We start from the raw sequence: 21594 nt of genomic DNA, 5'->3' as shown, positions 1-21594 counted from the left end.
TACGTGCACGTGCCTTTTTTTTGTAAGTTCCTTTTGAAAATGGTAATGTGACGTTGCTGAAATATCTGAAATATTTATTAAAGTGTAATTTAATTTATATTCATATCTACATTGTTCAATTCCTTAAGTGATTTAGTAATTCAAACTTCTATAAATAATAATTACTATACCTATGACCACGACTGAACCTGAAAGGTGTTTCTCAGCTCTCAAAAGATTAAAACTAAGAAATTCAATGGCACAAAATTGACTTACTGCTTTAAAATACTTAACTTGGCATTAAGTATAGAGAAAAACATGATTTCTCTTATTATGACAAATTTTAATAATAAGGTCATAGATAAATTTGTAAATCAAAAAGAATGAGAATGGAATTTAAATATAAATAGATAATTATCTATTGACATTATTTTTCTTTTTACATTCAATTGTATTTATGTGTATAACTTGACTTAGCAAGTAAATGATATAATTTTTTCAATCCATATTTGTTTTATTTTTTTTTTACTTTTATTGCTACAGCCCCACCACTACAAATTCTTACAAGCTGCCATTGGTGTATAGCATTAACTCCTGTTCTTTGTTGTCATGACAAATGACAAAGGACAGGATGACAAATCTTTGTCAACAAATGAGAAGTTAAAAACCTCACAGCACAGTTTAAGAACATTTTAATACACTACACAAAAAGGAAGATATGAATGATTGCAAGAAGTATAGAATTATTAGTTTAATCTCTCTTGCAGGCAAAATTTTATTAACGATCATTCTAAATAGGATTGAGGCCAAAGTTGAGGCACAGATGCCTGAGGAACAAGCAGGTTTTAGGAAAGATATGGGTACCAGAGATCACATACTTTGCCTTAGACAAATCATAGAAATGTTCTATGAATAGATGGATGGACTAAGTTTTTAGGAAACAAATACCAGTAAGTAAGTAATTTGGACCTAACTATTTAATAAGCAGAACTGTTAGGTATTTCTTTGGGCTTAGAGACGACATGAAGAAATTGCTCAGACACTAGGTTCCCTGAAAATTCATTGAAAACCGTTCATAGAAAGTCAGTTTACCAAATGCCAATTCATCAAAAAAACAGTTCCTCCCTGATAATTTTTCGATGAATTCTTTCATAATTCATCACGAGATTAATTTTTTTTAAAACTATTGTTTTAAAGTATTCAGTAAGAATATCTAACATCACTAACATGTAGACAACAACACCAATAATTGTCCGGACATTTAGCAATTTAAACTGATACTAGCAGGCAAACCCTAATATCGGGTGTGTCCACTTTTGGCTTTGATCACCTACTGCACTCTTTGAGGGAGGCTTTCCACCACTCTGCAGCAGACATCAGGTGTGATTTGTCTCCATTCCTCCATCAAAGCAGATGAGTTCAGCGACAGATCAAGGACATGCTGCTCTGGACCTCAATCGCTGTTCCAGTTTGTCCCATAGGTGTTTGATGGGATTGAGGTCAGGACTCTGCCCAAGCTAGGACAGTCATTTAACACCCATCTCTTTGTTCCCTAACAGCTGCAGCTTTGTGGCATGGCGCATTGTTGTCTTGATAGTAACACAGGTCTGTTCCATAAAACTCTGCAGTGTGGACAGCATCTGATTATCCTGAATATCAAGGTACTGAGCTACCTTCATTAAACCATGGACAGTGTTTGGAGTGGTCCCACTCCAAACCAGCTGAATGCACCCACACCATTACCCTTCCACCACCAAACTTCACTCTCAGTACAACACACTGTGGTAACAAGCGTACACCAAGCTGCCTCCTCACCCACATGCTCTCATCAGACTGACATGGTGTAGGTGAGGAGGCAGCTTGGTTTCAATCTGATTCATCGCTCCAGAGTACCTTTTTCCACTGGTCAATTGTCTGGTTCACATGCTCTTTGAACCAGGCTAGATGAGCTGCTATGTTCATTGTTGTAATGTTCAGCTTGTGTGCCATCGCTCTTCTGTGAACACTCAGTAAATGGAATTCTTTTTGTACAGTATTAGTGTCACCATGGTGTTACTGGTGCTCTGGAACTCATCATAGATGGTTGACCAATTGTAGCTGGTTTTTGCGTGTCACCTGTTTCAACACCCTCCTGTCCCTGTCAGCCATTTTCGGTAGCTGCCCTGGGTGTTTTTCTGCACTTGTGATTCCAGAATGTCTCCAATTGAGCAGCAATGGCATGTATGGACATACCAACAATATGACAGCCTACGATGACACCTCTCTCTCGAAGTCACTGAGTTCACGTATTGCCATACCACCTGTATTCACTTGCTATGATGAGATACTGCTTCCTGCTATCTGTCCACCAGTTTTTATGTTATTAACAAACCTGGAATGTTCCATAACTTCAAATAACAGGGGTATCTGAACAATTATTGGTAGATAGTGTGTGTAGGTGGTCATTGAGACTTTATAATTATTTTGTTGTAGTTTTTTTACATTATTCTATAAGCATCCCTGTTACTTCATTCTGTAGATAGTGATTTATCGCTAGACAAAAAAGTTCATTCTACCTAACTTTTTCACAACAGCAGTGATCAGATTGAAATCAAAACTGACAAATTTTAAAATAGTTCTTGACTATAAAATTTCGTTAAATTTCATCCAGCCATATTGGAATTATATCATTTTGAAACTTCTTTACCAAAATTGTCTAATAAAAAGTGATCCATTTAGACTTAAAATTGAACCACACAGATTGCTTGTGCATTTTATAAATTCTGATATTTGTGCGTATTCCACTAAATCAGAGAACTATTGCAATATAAAATGTCACCATGTTGTTCCTTTGTAGCGCCAAATATAGTTGAACTGAAAACTGGGACAGTTCGACAATAGGTATTAGTATGATGATTGGTGTGTGTGGACATTACTACTAATTTAATGGAGCTTCCATAGTTCAGTCAGTATAAGCAAAGCCTTTTAGTCGGAAAGACCCAAGTTCGAATCCCATGCATGATGCAAAGAATTTTTTTTCAGCCTCTTCAAATGAAGGTGAATTATCCGGTCTCATATGGAGATGGCCAGAAAGACATTTCATCCTGTAAACCAGTCTCCACGAGCCCACATATCTATGGATATAAAATACTTACCGGATAAAGAAGACAATGGGAAACTATCTTGTTCTCTATTTATTCCCTAGTAAAACTGTATTGCTGATGCTCCATAGCTCAGTCATTATAGATGAAGCCCTTTGGTCAGAAAGATCTGGTTCAATTCCTGTCGGTGACGTGAGGAACGTTTATCTGGACAAAAGGTGAGTTAGCCAGTCTCATATGGGGGGGGGGGGGTTTCACCCAGAAATTCGAGTTTTTCATCCCCCAGAACAGGCAAACCAACCCTGTGAACACACTCGTTTACAGACATAGGGCCAACCACCTTATCCTTGAGATGATTGCAGTTACAAGAATAAGAAACCTCGCCACCATAAAAAGATAGAACAGGAGGATTAAGAAAGGAAGAAAAAAAATTGTATTGCTACCTCACCAACTATTTGGTTGAGGAGAGAGGAGGAGATAGGGGAATAATAATTATAATAATAATTAAGATTTTTTTTTTTTTACATAATCTTTTCCAGATTGTGTAAAACACACATAAAATACACGAAATGCATACACTGACTGAAAGGAATATTCCTCAAAAGAAAAAATTGCCACACACTTCTACATAACACACATCATCAAATTCCTGACATGTACCCTCAAGGGGTGTACAGGATACGATAGTATTACATAAAACTTTATGTCATTACTAACTTCCTATCTATAATTTTCCTCCACCGTATCAATCCACCTATATCTTGCTCTTCCTCTGGGTCGTTTTCCTGCCAACCCTGCAGAGAACACTTGTTTTGCTAATCTTTCCTCGCCCATTCTGTTTAAGCGACCATACCACCTGAAATTAGCTCTGCTAACGCATTCCCGGATGCTGATAATGTCACGTTCTTTCCTAATATCCTCGTTTTTAATATGATATTGCCATTGATGCCATCTGTTCATGCCTCTAATCTTTCTCAGGACTCTCATATCTGCGGTCTCTAGTCTTTGGTCAAGTGTTTTACTTCTGACCCAGCTCTCAGATCCATAAGTTAAAACTGGTTTGAACACTGTCTTGTATACAGCTAATTTATTGTTCCGACTAATTTCTCTCTTATTCCATATGAATTTATTCAATTGACTGCCTACCATACCAGCTTTGTTGATTCTGTTGTCTATTTCCATATTTAATTTACCATCTTCACTAAAAATCGTGCCTAAGTAGCTGAAATGGTTTACTTATTCCCCATTCACAATGCAGTTGACATTTTCAACAATTCTGCCTATTTTCATTGTCTTTGTCTTTTTAATGCTAACCTTCATACCATATCTATTACAACAGTTATTCAGTTTAGTCAGGGAATCTTGCAAACTTGTAGCGGATTTATTTAGAAGTATAACATCGTCCGCATAAAGCAAAGAGCTGACATTAACATCTCCAATTCTGATATCATGTTTAATACCCCTTTCCTTCATAATGTGATCCATATAGATAATGAATAACAGAGGGGATAATGTACATCCTTGTCTCACACCAGATTTAACATTAAACCATCTTCCTGTACTTCCTTCAATTCTAACTGCTGACTTACAACTGAAATGAAGACCAAGTATTGCTTGATATAATGCCCCATTGACACCATATAACTGTAGCGTATTGAATAGCTTCTCTCTTTGCACCTTGTCATATGCCTTTTCCAGATCAACAAAACTTAAATACAGATCTTTGTTATATTCCCATGCTTTCTCAACTATTTGTCGTAAAGTGAAGATCTGATCCTGACTGCCTCTATTTGGCCTGAATCCAGCTTGTTCTTCACCAAGCTTTTCTTCCACAATTCTTCTCAACCATTTCTCACATAGATCTTGCCAGGAACACTCAGTAGGGAAATACCTCTGTAATTCTCACATTCAGTTTTATTTCCCTTTTTATATGTGGGTACTATTAGAGCTCTACTCCAATCATCTGGAATTCGTTTCTCTGTCCACGCATTGTGAACTATGTAGTGCAGCCACCGTAAGACTTTTATACCACCATACTTCAGCATTTCTGGTCGAATATCATCTACTCCTGCTGCCTTTCCACATTTCAAGCCTTTAATGGCTTTTTCTATTTCAGGTATGGATATGTATTCCTGACTGTATGCCTGTTGAGTGTTTTTTACCACTATGCTATCATTGCTCGTTTCATTTAGCAATTATTCGAAGTAATTACTCATAACAGACACAAAGGGAATATCAATACATCACAGGTTTATCCATTTAAACTACAATTCTTTTTGATAAATACACTTCACTTGTCTTATAATTTTTTTATGAATTGTTGATTTTCGATAAATCATGTTTTTGATTAATTGCCATTTGATGAATTGCTTTTTCACAAAACTGCCTTTCGATGAATTGTTTTTGGTGAATTTTCTGGATACTAAGACACTAGGGGTACCACAAACTGAGAAAGTTTTAGAATTTCTGCCATAGCGCATTAATGCCACATGTCAGCATAGTGTGTATCCGCAAAACCTAACGAAACATTTTATTTGTATGAATTCAATTTCACGCAATGTAAATTTTGCAACAACCATACTCTTACAAATTTAAAGGATGGTATGAGCTTGATGGATGTTGAATTCCATGGGTCATGAAGTCTGCCATGACTACAAATCAATAGGACTGTCATTATCATAAAATTCTTGACATGTACACTCGAGGGGGGGGGGGGGGTACAGATATGATAGTACTACATGAAACTTACATCATTACTAACCTCCTCCTATCTACAATTTTCCTCCAAAACAATCTGTGTTACCTGTCAAGACTCCCACATTATCGGATCTTATATTTCTATCTTCTAAGGCACACTTTTTACTGTATCAATCCACCTATATCTTGGTCTCTCTCTGGGTCTTTTTCCTGCCAACCTGGCAGAGAACACTTGTTTTGCTAATTAGGACTTAAGCAAAGTTGCCATATATGCAAATCACAATCATATATCACATAGCAAGTAGTAGGGAAAAAATGTATATAAGTACTCATTAAGAGTAGGACAGGCAGAAAGAAGGAGGAAGGAAGTTTGACGTAGTAATAGCGTTATATCTTGTTCTAGAGTTGAGGAAAGAGAAAATGAGAGAGATTTAAGTTCAAAGTCAGGCATATAGTTAGAAAGGACAAGGTGTAAGGATATAGCAATTTATCAGCTGAAGTCCACAAAACACTACAAGTCTCTAACATCATTGCAGTAGAGAATGATTCACCATTGGAACTTAACTAGGCAATGCACTTGCTGAAATAAGAGTATGTCATGTTTCACAGGGCTAGTAGATAATCTTCTTATTGAGAATAGTCTCAAGTTTAGGCAGAAGTAGGCGATGCAGAAATGTTCCTGTTATGAAGACATATCTTTCCCTCTCACGTTGTACAGCACAAATTTCGAGGTGTTTGTGTTAAGATGTGCTGATGTGTTGTAAACCTCAATTTAAGTCAGACCCTAGACAAGAGTGTAAAGTATTTAAAGCTGCCAGTAAGGTAAGCATTTGAACCTTGTTTGTAGTTTGATGGAAGCAACTTGATGAATCTTAAGTTAATGCTAAATCTAGTTGTGTTTTAGCAATATGATGGAACTTGTGCTAATATTTTACTTTACGTTCTCATAAACACAAGTATTAATGTTATATTAATTAAATTGTATAATAGACAGTAAGCCATTGTTGACTAATCTGTTATGATATCTTGTGATATTTGACAAATATTGTAGTGTTGCTTTGTTTTTATTCAACTGTAAATCAACCTTGTCTTATTCTTGAAATCTGAACATTCAACTCACTATTTGCTGTTTAATTAAGATACACCCTCATCATATAGTCGGGGGGGGGGGGGACAAATCTATTTCCACACCACTCAGCACACCCTGAGTTCACACCCCATCAGTCATAACATTATTCACATCATTATTGATTTTATTCTGTTCAAATACTGTATTATAATTTTTATTTTATTAGATAAGGCTTCCATCAGGGATTAGTGACGATGTTGATGAAGATCCTACTGGAGTTAAGGCTCTTTGGGACCGAGGCTGGTTAGGAGGGTCATCACAAAAAGTAAGTCTTTAGTTTCTCTTCTCCTTTTTTTTTTCCCCTATTTTTGTATTAGAAAATTTCATTAAAATAGTTCAGGCCCTAATAGATCAAACATGGGTGCACATGCCTTGCATAAATTAACTTTAAAAAAAACACAGAATTCTTTTAAAAATGTTAAATATATGTTTAACAAAAGAAAGACTTAGGAATCCTCCTACTAATTAGATATGAACTTTGATATAAATATAAACTGTAATGCTCACGTAGCCCTCAAAATTGACATTTTAATCATCACAGAAGCTTGCAAAGAAATAGTTCTTTCAAGCTGAAAGAACTTGTAATTATAATGAAAAGGAAGTTACCTGTATCTGTTTATATCTTGGATCCATACTTAGATTTGTTGTGCACTTCACTCAGGAAATGATAAATGTATCTGTACTGAAGTATTTTGTAATTATTCTGAACATGTAATGAGTTTAGGTCAGTAGTTGTGTATTGTGTACTTTTTCTTTGGTTGATTGATAAACTATAAGCTCTTAAGAGACGTATGAAAAACACTAAACTAACAAACAATGCTAAATTTACAAACCTTTAACTTTCAAGCCCCACGTAAACCTAGCTGCCCTTATCTGCTCCACTTCTTTCTCTCTCAGTTCCAGGTGTATATAGAATTACTTGTTTCTGCAAGTTGGCCTACTCTGACAGACAGGAAGATCAGCTACCATCCACATGGAAGAACATAATCAGGCCAAATCAACGATAGTTATGTCTATGGTTGATTTGGCCTTTCAGACAGTGCTTTGGATACAGCTCAAAGAATCAATTGGAAAAAGACCAGCATTCTCCATCACAGTAAATAAATTTAGAAAAGAAAGACTGTTTTTAGAATCTGCTGCTGCTCTTAAAAATCAGCCTAATTTGAATAAATATGATTGCATAAAACTTTCCAAAATATGGGAAACACTAATACTTTGAAATTGCAGTTTATATCTTAGGCTGCCGACAAGTGTCCATAGCAGCGCCCTGCCTGGTTAGTCCAGAATTATCAACGCGTTAGCACAAGAAAAGTATATTTAATATATTGCCAAATATTTCACTTTGAAAATAACAAATTGTCATCAGTGGCTTGGCAGGAAGCGGTTTTTTACAAGGTAGGATACGAAAAACGATCAGTCAAAATTAGAAAGAGCCGCGTGATGTTACATCGCTAATCATGATATCATTTTACTGAAGAAAGGTAAACATAAGTGTGCAGAAATAAATCGCATGTGTAAATTTACAATGTTATACAAAAAAAAAAACTTAATTTATAAAATCATATTAAAGATGTCATTAGACAGATGTAGTATCTAGAAGGCCTTGATTTAAAATAAAAATAAAAAATTAACCTGTTCGCTGCCAACTATGAATATACTTGTAGTTGGTATATGAGCCTCACAAGCCTACTACGAATATACTTGTATGTCGATTACCAACCTCCTATGTCAAGCACAGGTTAACCCGTAGTATAAGCAGGTTAATTTGGACCCTTGACTTGTGAATAAAGCGGAGAGCATGTCTGGGGGCTTGATAGAAGGAAAATAATTTCAGCAAAAGTAGAGCATTTTATAAGAGGTATTGCTGCGTAAACTGTGTATTTATTAATGCAAATGAAACAAGTGTTTGAAGTTTTTTCAACATATACATATATTTATATATGATACATCATCATCTGAGTCATCGCTAGAGTCGTCTGTAGGATTATAATCATCTATAGAATCGGAACCAAATAATTCATTCCATTCATCATCGCTCATATTAGCTTAAGCTTCTAATTCTTCATCAGTAAGCTTTCTTTTACTGGCCATGGCGTAATTGAAAGTTTTTATTTAGATAATTTTAAATAACTGTAAGACTAGACGCAATAAACCTTACTGCGCTGACTCTGAACTCAAGTTACATAGTCGTCAGCGCATGTAAGACATAGGCGGAAGTAATATGAGATTACTCGTAGTTGGTATATGAAACAAAATTCTGTGTGCTTCAATAAAGAAACACCGTGAGCAGACATATAGATACAAAATTAATAACGGGAAAACTCATGTACAAAGATTATTTAATGGTATAATTTTCGCCTGTGTGTCACAGGCATCTTCAGTACATTTTATGCTCAAATTAAACAATAACTGACAATTCCAAAAAGCGCTAATACCTGTGACACACAGGCGAAAATTATACTATTAAATAATCTTTGTATGCGAGTTTTCCATTATTAATTTTGTATCTAAAATTCTGTCTGATAAACCAGCCACAAGATAACTCGTACTGACCTTGTAGAAGTGAAAGTGCTTGGCGTGCGGTAACAAATATGCCCGAGGAGTGTGGCAGCGAACGTGTTAATGTATTATTCGGATCAAACTTTCCCATATTTTTGACAAGGATATGCAGTCATTCTGATTCAAGTTAGGGTGTTGAAGTAAGGCCTCAGCACTCTCTTTGAATAAGTGTTCGAATTTATACCAACATCTGTGTAGAAGGCGAGTGTTGTGGTTTGTCTCTATTCTATGTTGCGCCAATCCAGACATTGGATTTGTTGTGAAGAATATAAGATTGATGTTCTTGTTTTTATTGTATAGAGCGTCTGGTTTGTCCAAAGTAAGAAAGATGGCCAGTCACATGGAACTTGGTATACACCAGGAAGAGACATAGTTGAGTGTTTATCTTTAGATGATGGGAAATAGGTGGATATTTTATTGATAGGAATATGAGTAGCTGTTAGATCATATTTCTTCACAATTCTTGAAATCGGTTCTGAAATTCTGGAGATATATGGGATTGGAACTCAATGTATTGATTCTTTGTTCTTTTGGTTTGACTTGTAGGATTTGAACATGTTGTGTGGTCCTTTCAGAGATGCCATTTAATTTCATGTATTGCTTGATAGTAGAAAGTTCTTTCTGTAAATGATGGGGGAGTTGAACAATTAGTTCTAACTTGTCGAATTAAACATTTTATGATTCCTGTCTTTTGAGAAGTATGATGAGCAGATTGTTTGTGAATGTAACGTCCAGTAAAAATGGGTTTTCTGTGAACAGATGTTAAATTACCTGATGGCGAGTGGATGAGAAGGATGTCTAAAAAGGATTTGTCTTTTTCAATTTCCATGGTGAACTTGATACGAGGGTGTAAAGTATTGATTTTAGCTAAAAAAAAGGAAGGTAAGGAATCTCTGTTGTGAGGCCAAAATGTCATCTATATATCTAACCCAAAATGAAGGTTGAGGGTAGTATATAGATGAAAAAATGATGTCTTCTAAATGCTCCAAATAAAGTTGGCTAGAGCAGGGGAAAGTGGACTTCCCATGGCAGTACCTTCTTCTTGGATAAATGTTTGTAGGCTGGTGTGTCTATGCTGTCAACTATTGAACAAAAGACATTCGATTTGTAAATTTTGTGAATTTCATATATCCCCCCCTCCCCCTTGGTAATTTCTTTGGGCCAAGATGCAACTTTTTTTTTTAATAATTTATAAACTTTTTTCTTTCAAAATTTGGTAGGATCCCAATCTGTAATATCATCTCTCTCTCTCTCTCTCTCTCGGATCTCCTCATGTCTGAGGACTCGTGACCTTCTTGATGATGCTTCGCCATTTCTTTCTCTCCTGTGCCTCTCTTATTGCTTGTTCTAGTTTAAGTTCAGTGATTTTTAATATTTGGTCAATCCACCTGTTGGGTGGTTTTCCTCTTTTTCTTTTCCCACACAGTTTACCTTGGATGATTACTTTTTCTAGGTAGTTTTCTAGTAATATCATATATCAAGAAGTATTTAAGATTACTTGCAAATTTTCTGTTATAATCTATTTGGTCCATAATAACAGTTGCATTTCCCTTATCTGCTTTGATTATAATAATTTTGTTTGTTGCCGTAAAACTTTTAGTGCTGATATTTCTTTAGGTGAGATGTTACTCTTGGGAGGTTTTGATTTTGTCAGAATTTAAGCAAAGTCGAAATGAATGTTATTAGCTACTGTGGATGATAGAACATAGATACCACATTCCATGCTAGTCATTATTTCAAAAAACTTCTATTTTTTTAGGAGCAATGGCAAAATTATGGACTATCAAAATAATGCCAAATATGAAATTACTGTGTAAAGTTTAAAAAAATTCTGGTGTCATCCTTTCTTTCATTCTCATCCCATCTTCCTTTCATGCTAGACTCATTGGCCTGTTACAATCAAGTAACTTGCCATCTTACAAATCTGATTACTGCTTATGATAGAGTGATCAATCCTTCTGTGGTCTGTAAATGGCATGTGTTCTTTTAGCTGGCTTGCCTTTTTGTAGAATGAAAAACTCAAGTTTCCCACAGAGAGATCTTTCCAGCCCTCAATGAGACCAGCTAATTCACCTTCTCTTGATGAGTCCTGATAAAGGTCGTTCATATCTTAGACAAGATTTTAACCAAGGTCTTTCCATTCAAAGGCATTTTTGATATTTATTGAACTATAGAGACTCTACTTTCTGCTGTTTTCTAGTTTTCATACAAAACTCAAATAATTTTATGCAATACTTCCTGTATCATTGACATTTTCGAAATAGATGTATTTTGTGAAATTTGTGAGAAAATTTAGTTCACTCTTATGAAGGTTTTGTGTTTATGACTGTTTGCAGCAACAAGCTGAAAATAGCATTGGTCAAAAGCAATTCTGCATCTTTTTCATAATTATAGTTCATCATTTTGTTAACTATAGTATATGTCTATAGTACATGTAATACCTTTATATAATTTCAAAAATTTAAAGAAAAAAAAAAAAAACAGAAATTTCAAGTGTTTCCCCACAATTTTTACACACTCTATACGAGGGTGGTCTGAAAAGTTCGTGGCCTTGACCATAGATGGCAACACTGTCTGCAAGATTTTTTTTTTTTTCTAAGTTGGTACATCTGTCAAGCATCCATGCGAAATTGCAAATCATTCTATCAAGACAGCTGTCTGAGGCAAAAGTTTTGTCTGTATCCCTTGAAATGGATAAAATTGAGTATTGTGATGTTATAAAATTCTTTGTAAAAGTGAGTTTAATGCCAAAAGAAATTCATTCGAAGTTCAGAAAAGTTTATGGGCACTCTTCTCCTTCGTTTTCGACAATTAAGAAATGGACTGCCGAGTTTAAACGTGGTCATACCAATCTTGAAGATGGTCCATGTGAAGGACGTCCAAAAAGTGTAACAACACCAGAAATTATTAATGAAGTGCACAATATGGTATTGGATGACTGGCAAGTCAAAGTGCATGAAATTGCTGAGACTATAGGCATTTCAAAAGAACATGTGTAGGATATATTTTGCATGAAGAATTGCAAATGAAAAAGCTTTGCGCAAGATGGGTGCTGCGCTTGCTCACAAAAATGCTTGCCTGATCAAAAATGCACTCACATGAAAATCTCTGAACAGTGCTTGGAGCTTTTTAACAAGAATATGACTGATTTTGTGCATCGATTTATTACTATGGATGAGACTTGGATTCACCATTACGCACCAGAATCCAAACAGTGGACAGAAGCCGGTTGTTCAGCGCCAAAGAAGACAAAGTCAGTTCCATCAGCAGGAAAGGTTATCGCATCGGTGTTTTGGGATGCTGAAGGCATTTTGTTTATTAATTATCTTGAAAACAGTAGAACAATAACTGGGTAATATTATTCTGATCTTTTAACCAGGCTAGACAAAAAAATTCATGAGAAAAGACCCGGTTTGCAGAAGAAAAAATCATCTTTCATCAAGACAATGCATCTGCTCATTTAGGAATGGGAAAATTAAGGGATCTGCATTATGAATTGTTGGAACATCCACCCTATTCCCCAGATTTGACTCCGTCTGACTTCTATCTCTTCCCAGAACTAAAACTCTTCCTTGCTGGTCACATTTTTCTTCGAATCAAGGGGTGATTGCATCTGTAGAAGGATATTTTGCAGATCTTACTGAGAAACACTACAGGGACGGGATAATGGCGCTGGAGCATCGCTGGAATAAATGTATTAGTCTGAAAAATAAAAATAATTTTGAAATTATACATTTTTTTTTTTCATTTTTAGACCGAGAACTTTTCGGACCATCCTCTTGTATGTATGTATATATTATATTATATATACAAAACATGCATATAAATTTATATGTAACAACATTAATCATATTAAATAAAAATAACATGTAGGTTAATTAAAGATGATAGACAACTTCAGAAAGATTCTCTTCAGCAGATCATGGCCTTAAAATTGTTCTAATAATAGTCATGAAGTGTAACTCAGAGTATATGGTAATAAGCTAAAAAAAAGCAATAAAACATATTTAAGAGCATCAATTGGATTCATTTAAAATGTAAAGACTTGTAATTAATTGTTTTGGAGGAGTAATGATTATAGAAGATGGAACAACAGTTATGGAAATAAAATCAAAAATAGCTAAGGCAAAAGAAGCATTTTGGAATAATAAATTACTAATGACCTCTGGAATAAATAAATAAATAGACTTAAATATGAATAATAAAAGCATATATACCATCCACATTAAATTATAGATGTGCAACCTGGACATATACAAAATCCGTAACCAGGAAATCGCAGACCTTTCAAATGTGGTGCTACAGGCAGACACTGAAGATGGAAGGAGAAAAATAATGAAAAGGTATTTTGATTAATAGGAACCAGAAGAGTGCTCATGCAAGACTTTATAAAGAGAAAGTGCAAGATGGGGGGGGGGGGACTTGAGGGGATCTTCAGGGAAATTGTCTCTGGAAATACTGAAGGGAAAATTAGAGGGAAGAAAATCTCCTGGTAGACCAGGAACTTCTTGGGTTGATGATTTAAATAAATGGATGGGTAACAAGAGCTATTATGAGAGAGGGAATGGACACTCTGGCATACCATAATCGTTAACCTCCAAATTGGAGAAGCTACTTAAGAAGAAGAATATCTCTCATGTGACAGTGGAGAAACACCTCAAAACTTTTGTCATAGGATATTAAAGGATCATTCTATGGGTACCTTACAAATGCCCTTCACTTAAAAATCTTCTCTGATATTTCATTATTGCTTTGGCTCTCCTTGCATGCCAGACTTGCAAACTGTTCAAATGAAGCAGTTATCGCAATTTTCAGCTATGCGTCATTAACGCATGGAATCATTATTAAGAAAAAATAATTATTTTAGACTTATATATTTCTCAATAAAATTATATATTATGTATGAATTCTCCTACTCAAATTACGATAACTGCTTCATTTGAATAGTTTGCAAATTTACGGACGATCACTCATGAATCTTTGTTCAGATTCATATATGAACGTACATTGTGAGCCTGCAACAACGCGAAGAGCGTACAATAGCAACTGATAAAAAAAAAAAAAAAGTAATTATATGAATCACTAGTAGATGTAATTAAGACAGTTAAGGAGATATTAATCAATGTGCTTCATTATTTGATCATATTACAAATTTGTTGTTAATTAAAATAACGATTAATAGGTTCGTACTACTTTTATAGTGACATAATTGCTTTAATAATGTACAGAAGTATGGATCATTGGTTAAATACTGGATTTATAAAACGCACAAAAGAGAACAATATAGCTGATACAAGTAGCTGCAAGCAACAAGAAAACATTGATGTTGTATCTGGATCAAATGAAATTGATAAGGGTGTCTCGTCTGACATCTCTGAAGAATCAACTGGGAAGAAGGTGAAAAACTTCATAAGTACAATATGAATTACTTGAAAAGTGGATTTTCATGGATGGCAAATGAAGAGGAACCTATTCCATTATGTATCATATGTGGGGAAATTTAAAAAATGAAAGCAAACCATCTAATTTAAATCGCCATTTTGAATTGAAATATAAATACACCGACATTATAAATTTTGCAAATCTTCTAGTGTTCCTTAAGTTTGAACAAAATCAAAAACTTCATGACGACCTTTTATTTTGCCAACCCTTGCCAGAACATACAACAGGAGAAGAAATATTCAACAATAGAAATACATTTATGCATCAAAAGAAAAGTTGTATTGGAATAAGCACGGACTGAGCGAAATCCATGGGCAGATCTAAAAAAGGGCTTGTCTCAAGGAGTCAAGCTGTTGCACCAGATGCAAAGTCGACATGCTACTGCATACACAGGAACACTTTGGCTACACACATGATGTCTACAGACCTAAGAAAAGTTCTGGATGAAGCTGTAAAAATCATAAATTATATTCAAGGCAATCCTCTAAATGCCAGACTTTTCTCTCAACTTTGCGAAGAAATGGAAAGTAATCATACACAACTTCTTTTCCATACCGATGTTCTTTCGCATTCTCATGGAAAAGTCCTTACTCGTTTATTTGAACTTTGAAATGAACTACAAGTTTTTCTTGATGAAAATTTTGAATTAAAAAAAACATTTACATAATTGGAAACCACTAAGTCAATTAGCATACCCGGCAGATATATTTACTGCACTAAATAATCTTAATTGTCTTTACAAGACAAGGAAATTTCTATATTTCATGTCCAAGATAAAGTGAATGCCACATTGGGAAAGATGAAGTTATGGCAAAAGCAGGTTGGTAATGGAGAAGTTGACACGTTTCCATCTCTTCATGAATTGCTCGCAAGTTCAAATGAACAAATTGACGATGGTGTTGAAAATTACTATCAGGCAGCATTTACAAAGCTTACAAATGAATCTAGAAAAGTATTCCTGGAAAAGTTCAATTTCCAAGTTCATATCTGTGTGAAGTTGGATTTTCGGCCCTTGTAGATATTAAGACGAAGAAGAGGAACTGCGTTATAGATATCAAACTTCATCTGAGATTGAAATTAACAACTATAGAGCCAAATTTTGCTGACATTTTATCCCATCATAAGCAATTTCACTCCTCTCATTGATGGTAAATAATTTAAATCAAATAAAAATTTACAGTATCTTTATAAATATTGTTCTATTAAAATTAAATAATTTTTTGTTTACATGTACAAATTCAAATAAAATAGGCATTTACAATGAAATGTACTTTTTTTTTATTTATTATTATTATTATTTTTGATAAGGGGGTATTCAGTAATAATGAAAATTTAAGAAGGGGTACATGGATATCTGAAGTTTGAGAAGCACTGACTTAAAAACCATCATTGTAGGGGGGGGGTTGACATTTATGAAACAATTATGTTTCATAAATGTCAATCCTTTTTCATAATTTTCATAAACAATTATTAAAATTATATCATCAGTTGTTGAATCTGTTTGCTTCAATTTAATTTTCAGTAAATTTTTTTTCTTGAACTTGGAAGTTGAAGACAGCATTAATGTTCTACAGGTCTTGCAACTTTTTATATGTAGGTTAGATAATTTTGATGTTTTAAACTTATGGTTTGATTTTCAAGTTGCTGCCTTCGAATTTTTTTGTGCAATTTTATCTTACAAATGCAGAATTTTTTGGACCAAGACAAAGGTTTAGTGAAGTGTAGCTAGGCCAAACTATCAACTTCCCATACCAAGCCTATAGACACAATGGTATTCTAAAAGAAATAATGTACTACCAACCATAACACAATATTCCTATGATCCATATGCTGTAGTGAATGCCAACTATTTATATATACTGACTATAACCGAGACTAGAATAACAATTAAATTTATTCAAAATGCAATATATATACATACATGTGTGCTTATATCAAATGCTTGGAACCAGGGAAAACAAATGCAAGTTGAAAATTATTTGTACATATTTCGGAACCAAATGGAATTAGCAAAATAAACAAACAAACAAAAAAAAATGAAACTGCTGATGGGCTAATTGGTAAAATATTGAGATGGCAGATTGAATTATCTTAATAAATAAAATGAAGCAAAGAATAATGAATAGTGAATTAGTAGAGCCATGCATAAAATGGAAAGCTTGCGAGTACAGAATTCTGAAATGATTATGATGATAACATTAATAATTTAATAATAAATTAAAATGAAAGAGATGATAAAGATAAAAATATAATCTAAAAGAGAAAAGACTGGTAAAAGATGCAAAAGGGATTGAGATGGGAACAACTATAAGAGCACTACTAATAATGAAATTATTACTAGTGCTCTTATAATAATGAAACTAATAATGAAATTATTACTAGTGCTCTTATAGTTTTTAAAATCATGAATTTTAAAATATTAATGACCTTAATAGAATTGAAAATAGATACCACCATTGCAAGAAACATTAACTGAAATGAAGTGGAAACTAGTAGAAGAATTGAGAAATACCATATCTTCATTAACTGGTGTAACTTAGTGGTGTTCCAACTGTGGGACATCCCCCTCCAAGGAACATGAGACTTTTTGTGGGGGTGAGAGCAAAGCAGTAGCAAATGTTATTCTTTATGTTTTATTAAATATTTTTGTGATTAATGCACTAAGTTATAAAAGTTGTAAATTTAATCTTGTGTGTGCTATTTTACTTTTAGTTTGCCTTGAAGTTTAATTGTGTACTTTAAAAAAAACTGTAAGAACATCTTAGTTTTACTAGAATAAAATACATGCTAAGAAAATTATGGGTCAGTATTGTTTCATGAAAAGTGTCGGTGGGGGGGGAGACAGTGCAAGAATTTTTTCAAGGAAAAAAAAAGAGAGGACATCTTTTAAAAAAGTTGGAAAGCTACTGGTGTAACTAGAGAAATAACTCACTATGAATTTAAATCAATAATGAACTGTTATTTCTTTAATTATAACTAAAATTCCCATTCATCATGTGAATTGGTGTAACTCTGATGACAAAACAGATCCTCCTAAATAATATGACTTGTTGGAAGAACAGGGAAAAAAAATAGATTGCTATATTATTCAACAGAATGAAGATACCTCATATTTTGTTGAATGGCAAGCAGCTTGATGAAGTTATCTACAAGTGCAAGGGTAGAAAAACAAGTGTTAGTTTAGTCTTGTTAAATATATATAGAGAGAGAGAGAGACTAAACTAACAAACAAACAAAAAAAAAAAAACATATACACAGGATAAACAGTTTTGCAGAAAAACAGTTAAATGTTTAACTGTTTTAGATTGAAGGCTTTCTGATTACTAAAATGTGAGATATTGTTTTCATAATCACAGATAATTAATCATTCATACACTGTCTGACATTGTTATAGATTTACTTTACAAATTACTGAATAACATTAAGAGTCAGCCCTACAGACTGACAGGTAACAAAGAGATTCATAGAAGATTGACAGCTGGACTAGAGAAGATAGGAACAGAAATCAGAGGATTTGTTTTGGAATGTAAGACTACAGAATCCTATTTAAGTTAAGGGATATTACATCCCATATTGTTTCATAGCCGAATATAGTAAATATATAAAGTTCGGCGAGTCCAAGCATAAGCAAATACCTGGATAGTGTTACAACTGACCCTAAAGGGAATGCAACACTGAGGCAACTCATGATAAGGGTGGAGCAAGCTCCGATCACTATTCTTGATATTTCCCCATAATGTGAAACCCAGCTCCTAGGAGCTGTATTACTGTTCTACATTATGAGTGAGAGAAGGTCACTACCCCAGACCGGTTTCAACCTTTATTGAGGTCTCATCAGTGAGTAGGTAGACTTAGAAATACCAAGTTTGTAGCGAACAGAACTTACATATACTCTACTATGAGAATTGCCAAGAAGGTGTCCTAATAAATTATTAATTATATGAAGAGCCAAAGGCTTCAATTCGGTGACATATAAACTTATTTAAGTTAAGCGATATTACATCCCATCTTGTTTCATAGCCGAATAAGAAACTCAAAGAGTTTCATGCCGAATATAGTAAATATATAAAGTTCGGCGAGTCCAAGTGTAAGCAAATACCTGCTTGAATCCTATGACTGATGGATAAATAGTCAAACTAAGTAAATAGTACCAAAAATGTGAAACATTCAAGCTGTATCACATTATCATCATCATCATCATCAAATTCCTGCCATGTACCCTCAAGGGGGTGTACAGGATATGATAGTACTACATGAAAAAAATTACATCATTATTAATTTCCTATCTACAATTTTCCTCCAAATCAGTCTGTTACTTGTCAAGACTCCAACATTATCAGATCTTATATTTCTATCGTCTAAAGCAGCGCTTCCCAAACTGTGGGCCGCGGCCCCCTTGGGGGCCGTGAAATAATGAAAACAAATTTAAAATGTTTTAAGACTAAGTATATTTTTTTTATTTTAAAAGAAACGTATTTAACTTTTATTATTTCTTTTTTGTTATTTTTTATATTTTAATGGAAAAATTCACACATTGGTGTTGGTTCACAAACTTTGCTTCCTGCGTATTTCGGCGCTTAACGAATATTAGTAAATATTGCTTATTCATATGTTTCATTTCAAAGCAGTGGTTAATTGTATTTACTTCGAATGTTCTCCAGGGAAGTTCCAAATCTTTCTGTCCCTTTCATAACGCATTCGTAATCAGGGACTGTTGATATTGATTTTATATACATATCAAAACTCGTTTTATATTATCACTGTCATCCGAGCTAGTTTTCTGTTACCAATAAAAGTTTCGCATATACTTCAGACATGAAAAAAAAGCTTAAACAAGTTCATGTGGGGATATAGTAACTCGCTTGCAGTGGTAAACAACATGCCCTCCCTAAGAGCCACTATACTGCAGAGGCAATAAAAATAAGTACTTTTATTATGCCAGTGAATAAGGTATGAGGAGTCTGTGTAATATATTTCTCAACAAATAGTGCAATTAGAGACAACTGGGATAAAAAAATACTAATTAATGAATCACATGTCCCCTTATACAGAAATTATGCTGTATAGATAGACTGAAACAAAACCATATGTTGCATGGGCAAACACAGTATCTAACTAAAAACTATTGTTATTAATTAGATGTATGTCAGTTCGATTTTTCAAGGCAGCAATAAAATTCAACCGAACGTGTTAAAATTCGTAAAAGTGTTAAAACTAAGTAATATATATATATAATGAATGTTATGGCAGTTTCACATATGAAATTCGGTTGAAGAGAGTTAACATTTCAACTTAATTGTCAGCTATGCTTTTATCTTTCGGTTGCACGATCTTTTGTTAATACCGCACCAATCATATGCACATTTCAATAAACAGACTGCCTTTGCTGTCTGTTTCGCGTTAGGCTTAATTACCGTAAAAGGAGAAAAGTCACAAAAGTGAAAAATGTTCCTGGTCCGGGGGATTCCCTTATTCAGGTAATATTCACTAATTTCATGTTATCAGTCTGTGGTGTGCCAGTATTGGTAAGTGGTGATATTATTTGATCTATTCTACTTTAAAAAATTTAACCCTGAGATGGATAAGTGGTTGATAAAAGATAAAAAAAAAAATCCCGCGAACAATCAGAAGAAGCAGAAACAGACTAAAAAAAAAAAAGGACAGTATTTCATATTTTACCAGAACAGACCATATCGTCTTCAGAACCAAACGGTAAGAGGCAAAAAATGTAATATATGCATTTGATTTTTGCAATATTCGCTGTGTATGTTTTGTATTGAATATAAATACAATAAATATTATAATAATATATCTCTATTACGATTTTTTTTCGAGGGGGGGCGCCGTGAAATATTTTAATTTTTGCAAAGGGGGCCCTGACATCCAGAAGTTTGGGAAGCACTGGTCTAAAGCACTTTGTACTGTATCAATCCACCTATATCTTCGTCTTCCTCTGGGTCGTTTTGCTGCCAACCTGGCAGAGAACACTTGTTTTGCTAATCTTTCCTCGCCCATTCTGTTTAGGTGACCATACCACCTGAGATTAGCTCTGCTAACGCATTCCTGGATGCTGACATTGTCAAGTTCTTTCCTAATATCCTCGTTTTTAATATGATATTGCCATTGATGCCATCTATTCGTGCCTATAATCTTTCTCAGGATTCTCATATCTGTGGTCTCTAGTCTTTGGTCAAGTGTTTTACTTCTGACCCAGCTCTCAGATCCATAAGTTAAAACTGGTTTGAACACTGTCTACAGTGTTCAAACCAGTTTTCAAATTTGTATACAGCTAATTTAGTGTTCACTAATTTCTCTCTTATTCCATATGAATTTATTCAATTGACTTCCCACCATACCAGCTTTGCTGATTCTGTTGTCTATTTCTATATTTAATTTACCATCTTCAGTAAAAATCATGCCTAAATAGCTGAAATGTTTTACTTGTTCCACAGGTTCTCCATTCACAATGCAGTTGACATTTTCAATGATTCTGCCTATTTTCATTCTCTTTGTCTTTTTATTGCTGACCTTCATACCATATCTATTACAACAGCTATTCAATTTAGCCAGAGAATCTTGCAGACTTGTAGCGGATTTATTTAGAAGTATAACATCATCCGTATAAAGCAAAGAGCTGACATTAACATCTCCAATTTTGATATCATGTTTAATACCACTTTCCATCATAATGTGATCCATATAGATAAT

At 34.2% G+C, this 21594-nt stretch overlaps 1 protein-coding gene across 2 annotated transcripts in view; it reads left to right on the top strand.

Annotated features, from left to right (window-relative positions):
- The window catches only part of Sf3b3 (splicing factor 3b subunit 3), a 300761-nt gene that overhangs the window by 236613 nt on the left and 42554 nt on the right, over window positions 1-21594 (top strand). For both annotated transcript variants that reach the window (XM_090398423.1, XM_090398422.1), the window contains exon 23: window positions 7052-7150. In XM_090398423.1, the coding sequence (XP_090254549.1) occupies window positions 7052-7150 (99 nt within the window). The remainder of the gene's footprint in view (window positions 1-7051; window positions 7151-21594) is intronic.

Source organism: Typopeltis vanoorti, chromosome 9, assembly GCF_054136105.1.
Source record: "Typopeltis vanoorti isolate ZY-2024b chromosome 9, IOZ_Tvanoo_1.0, whole genome shotgun sequence".
NCBI lineage: Eukaryota > Metazoa > Arthropoda > Arachnida > Uropygi > Thelyphonidae > Typopeltis > Typopeltis vanoorti.
This window is presented reverse-complemented; position numbering and strand designations above follow the sequence as displayed.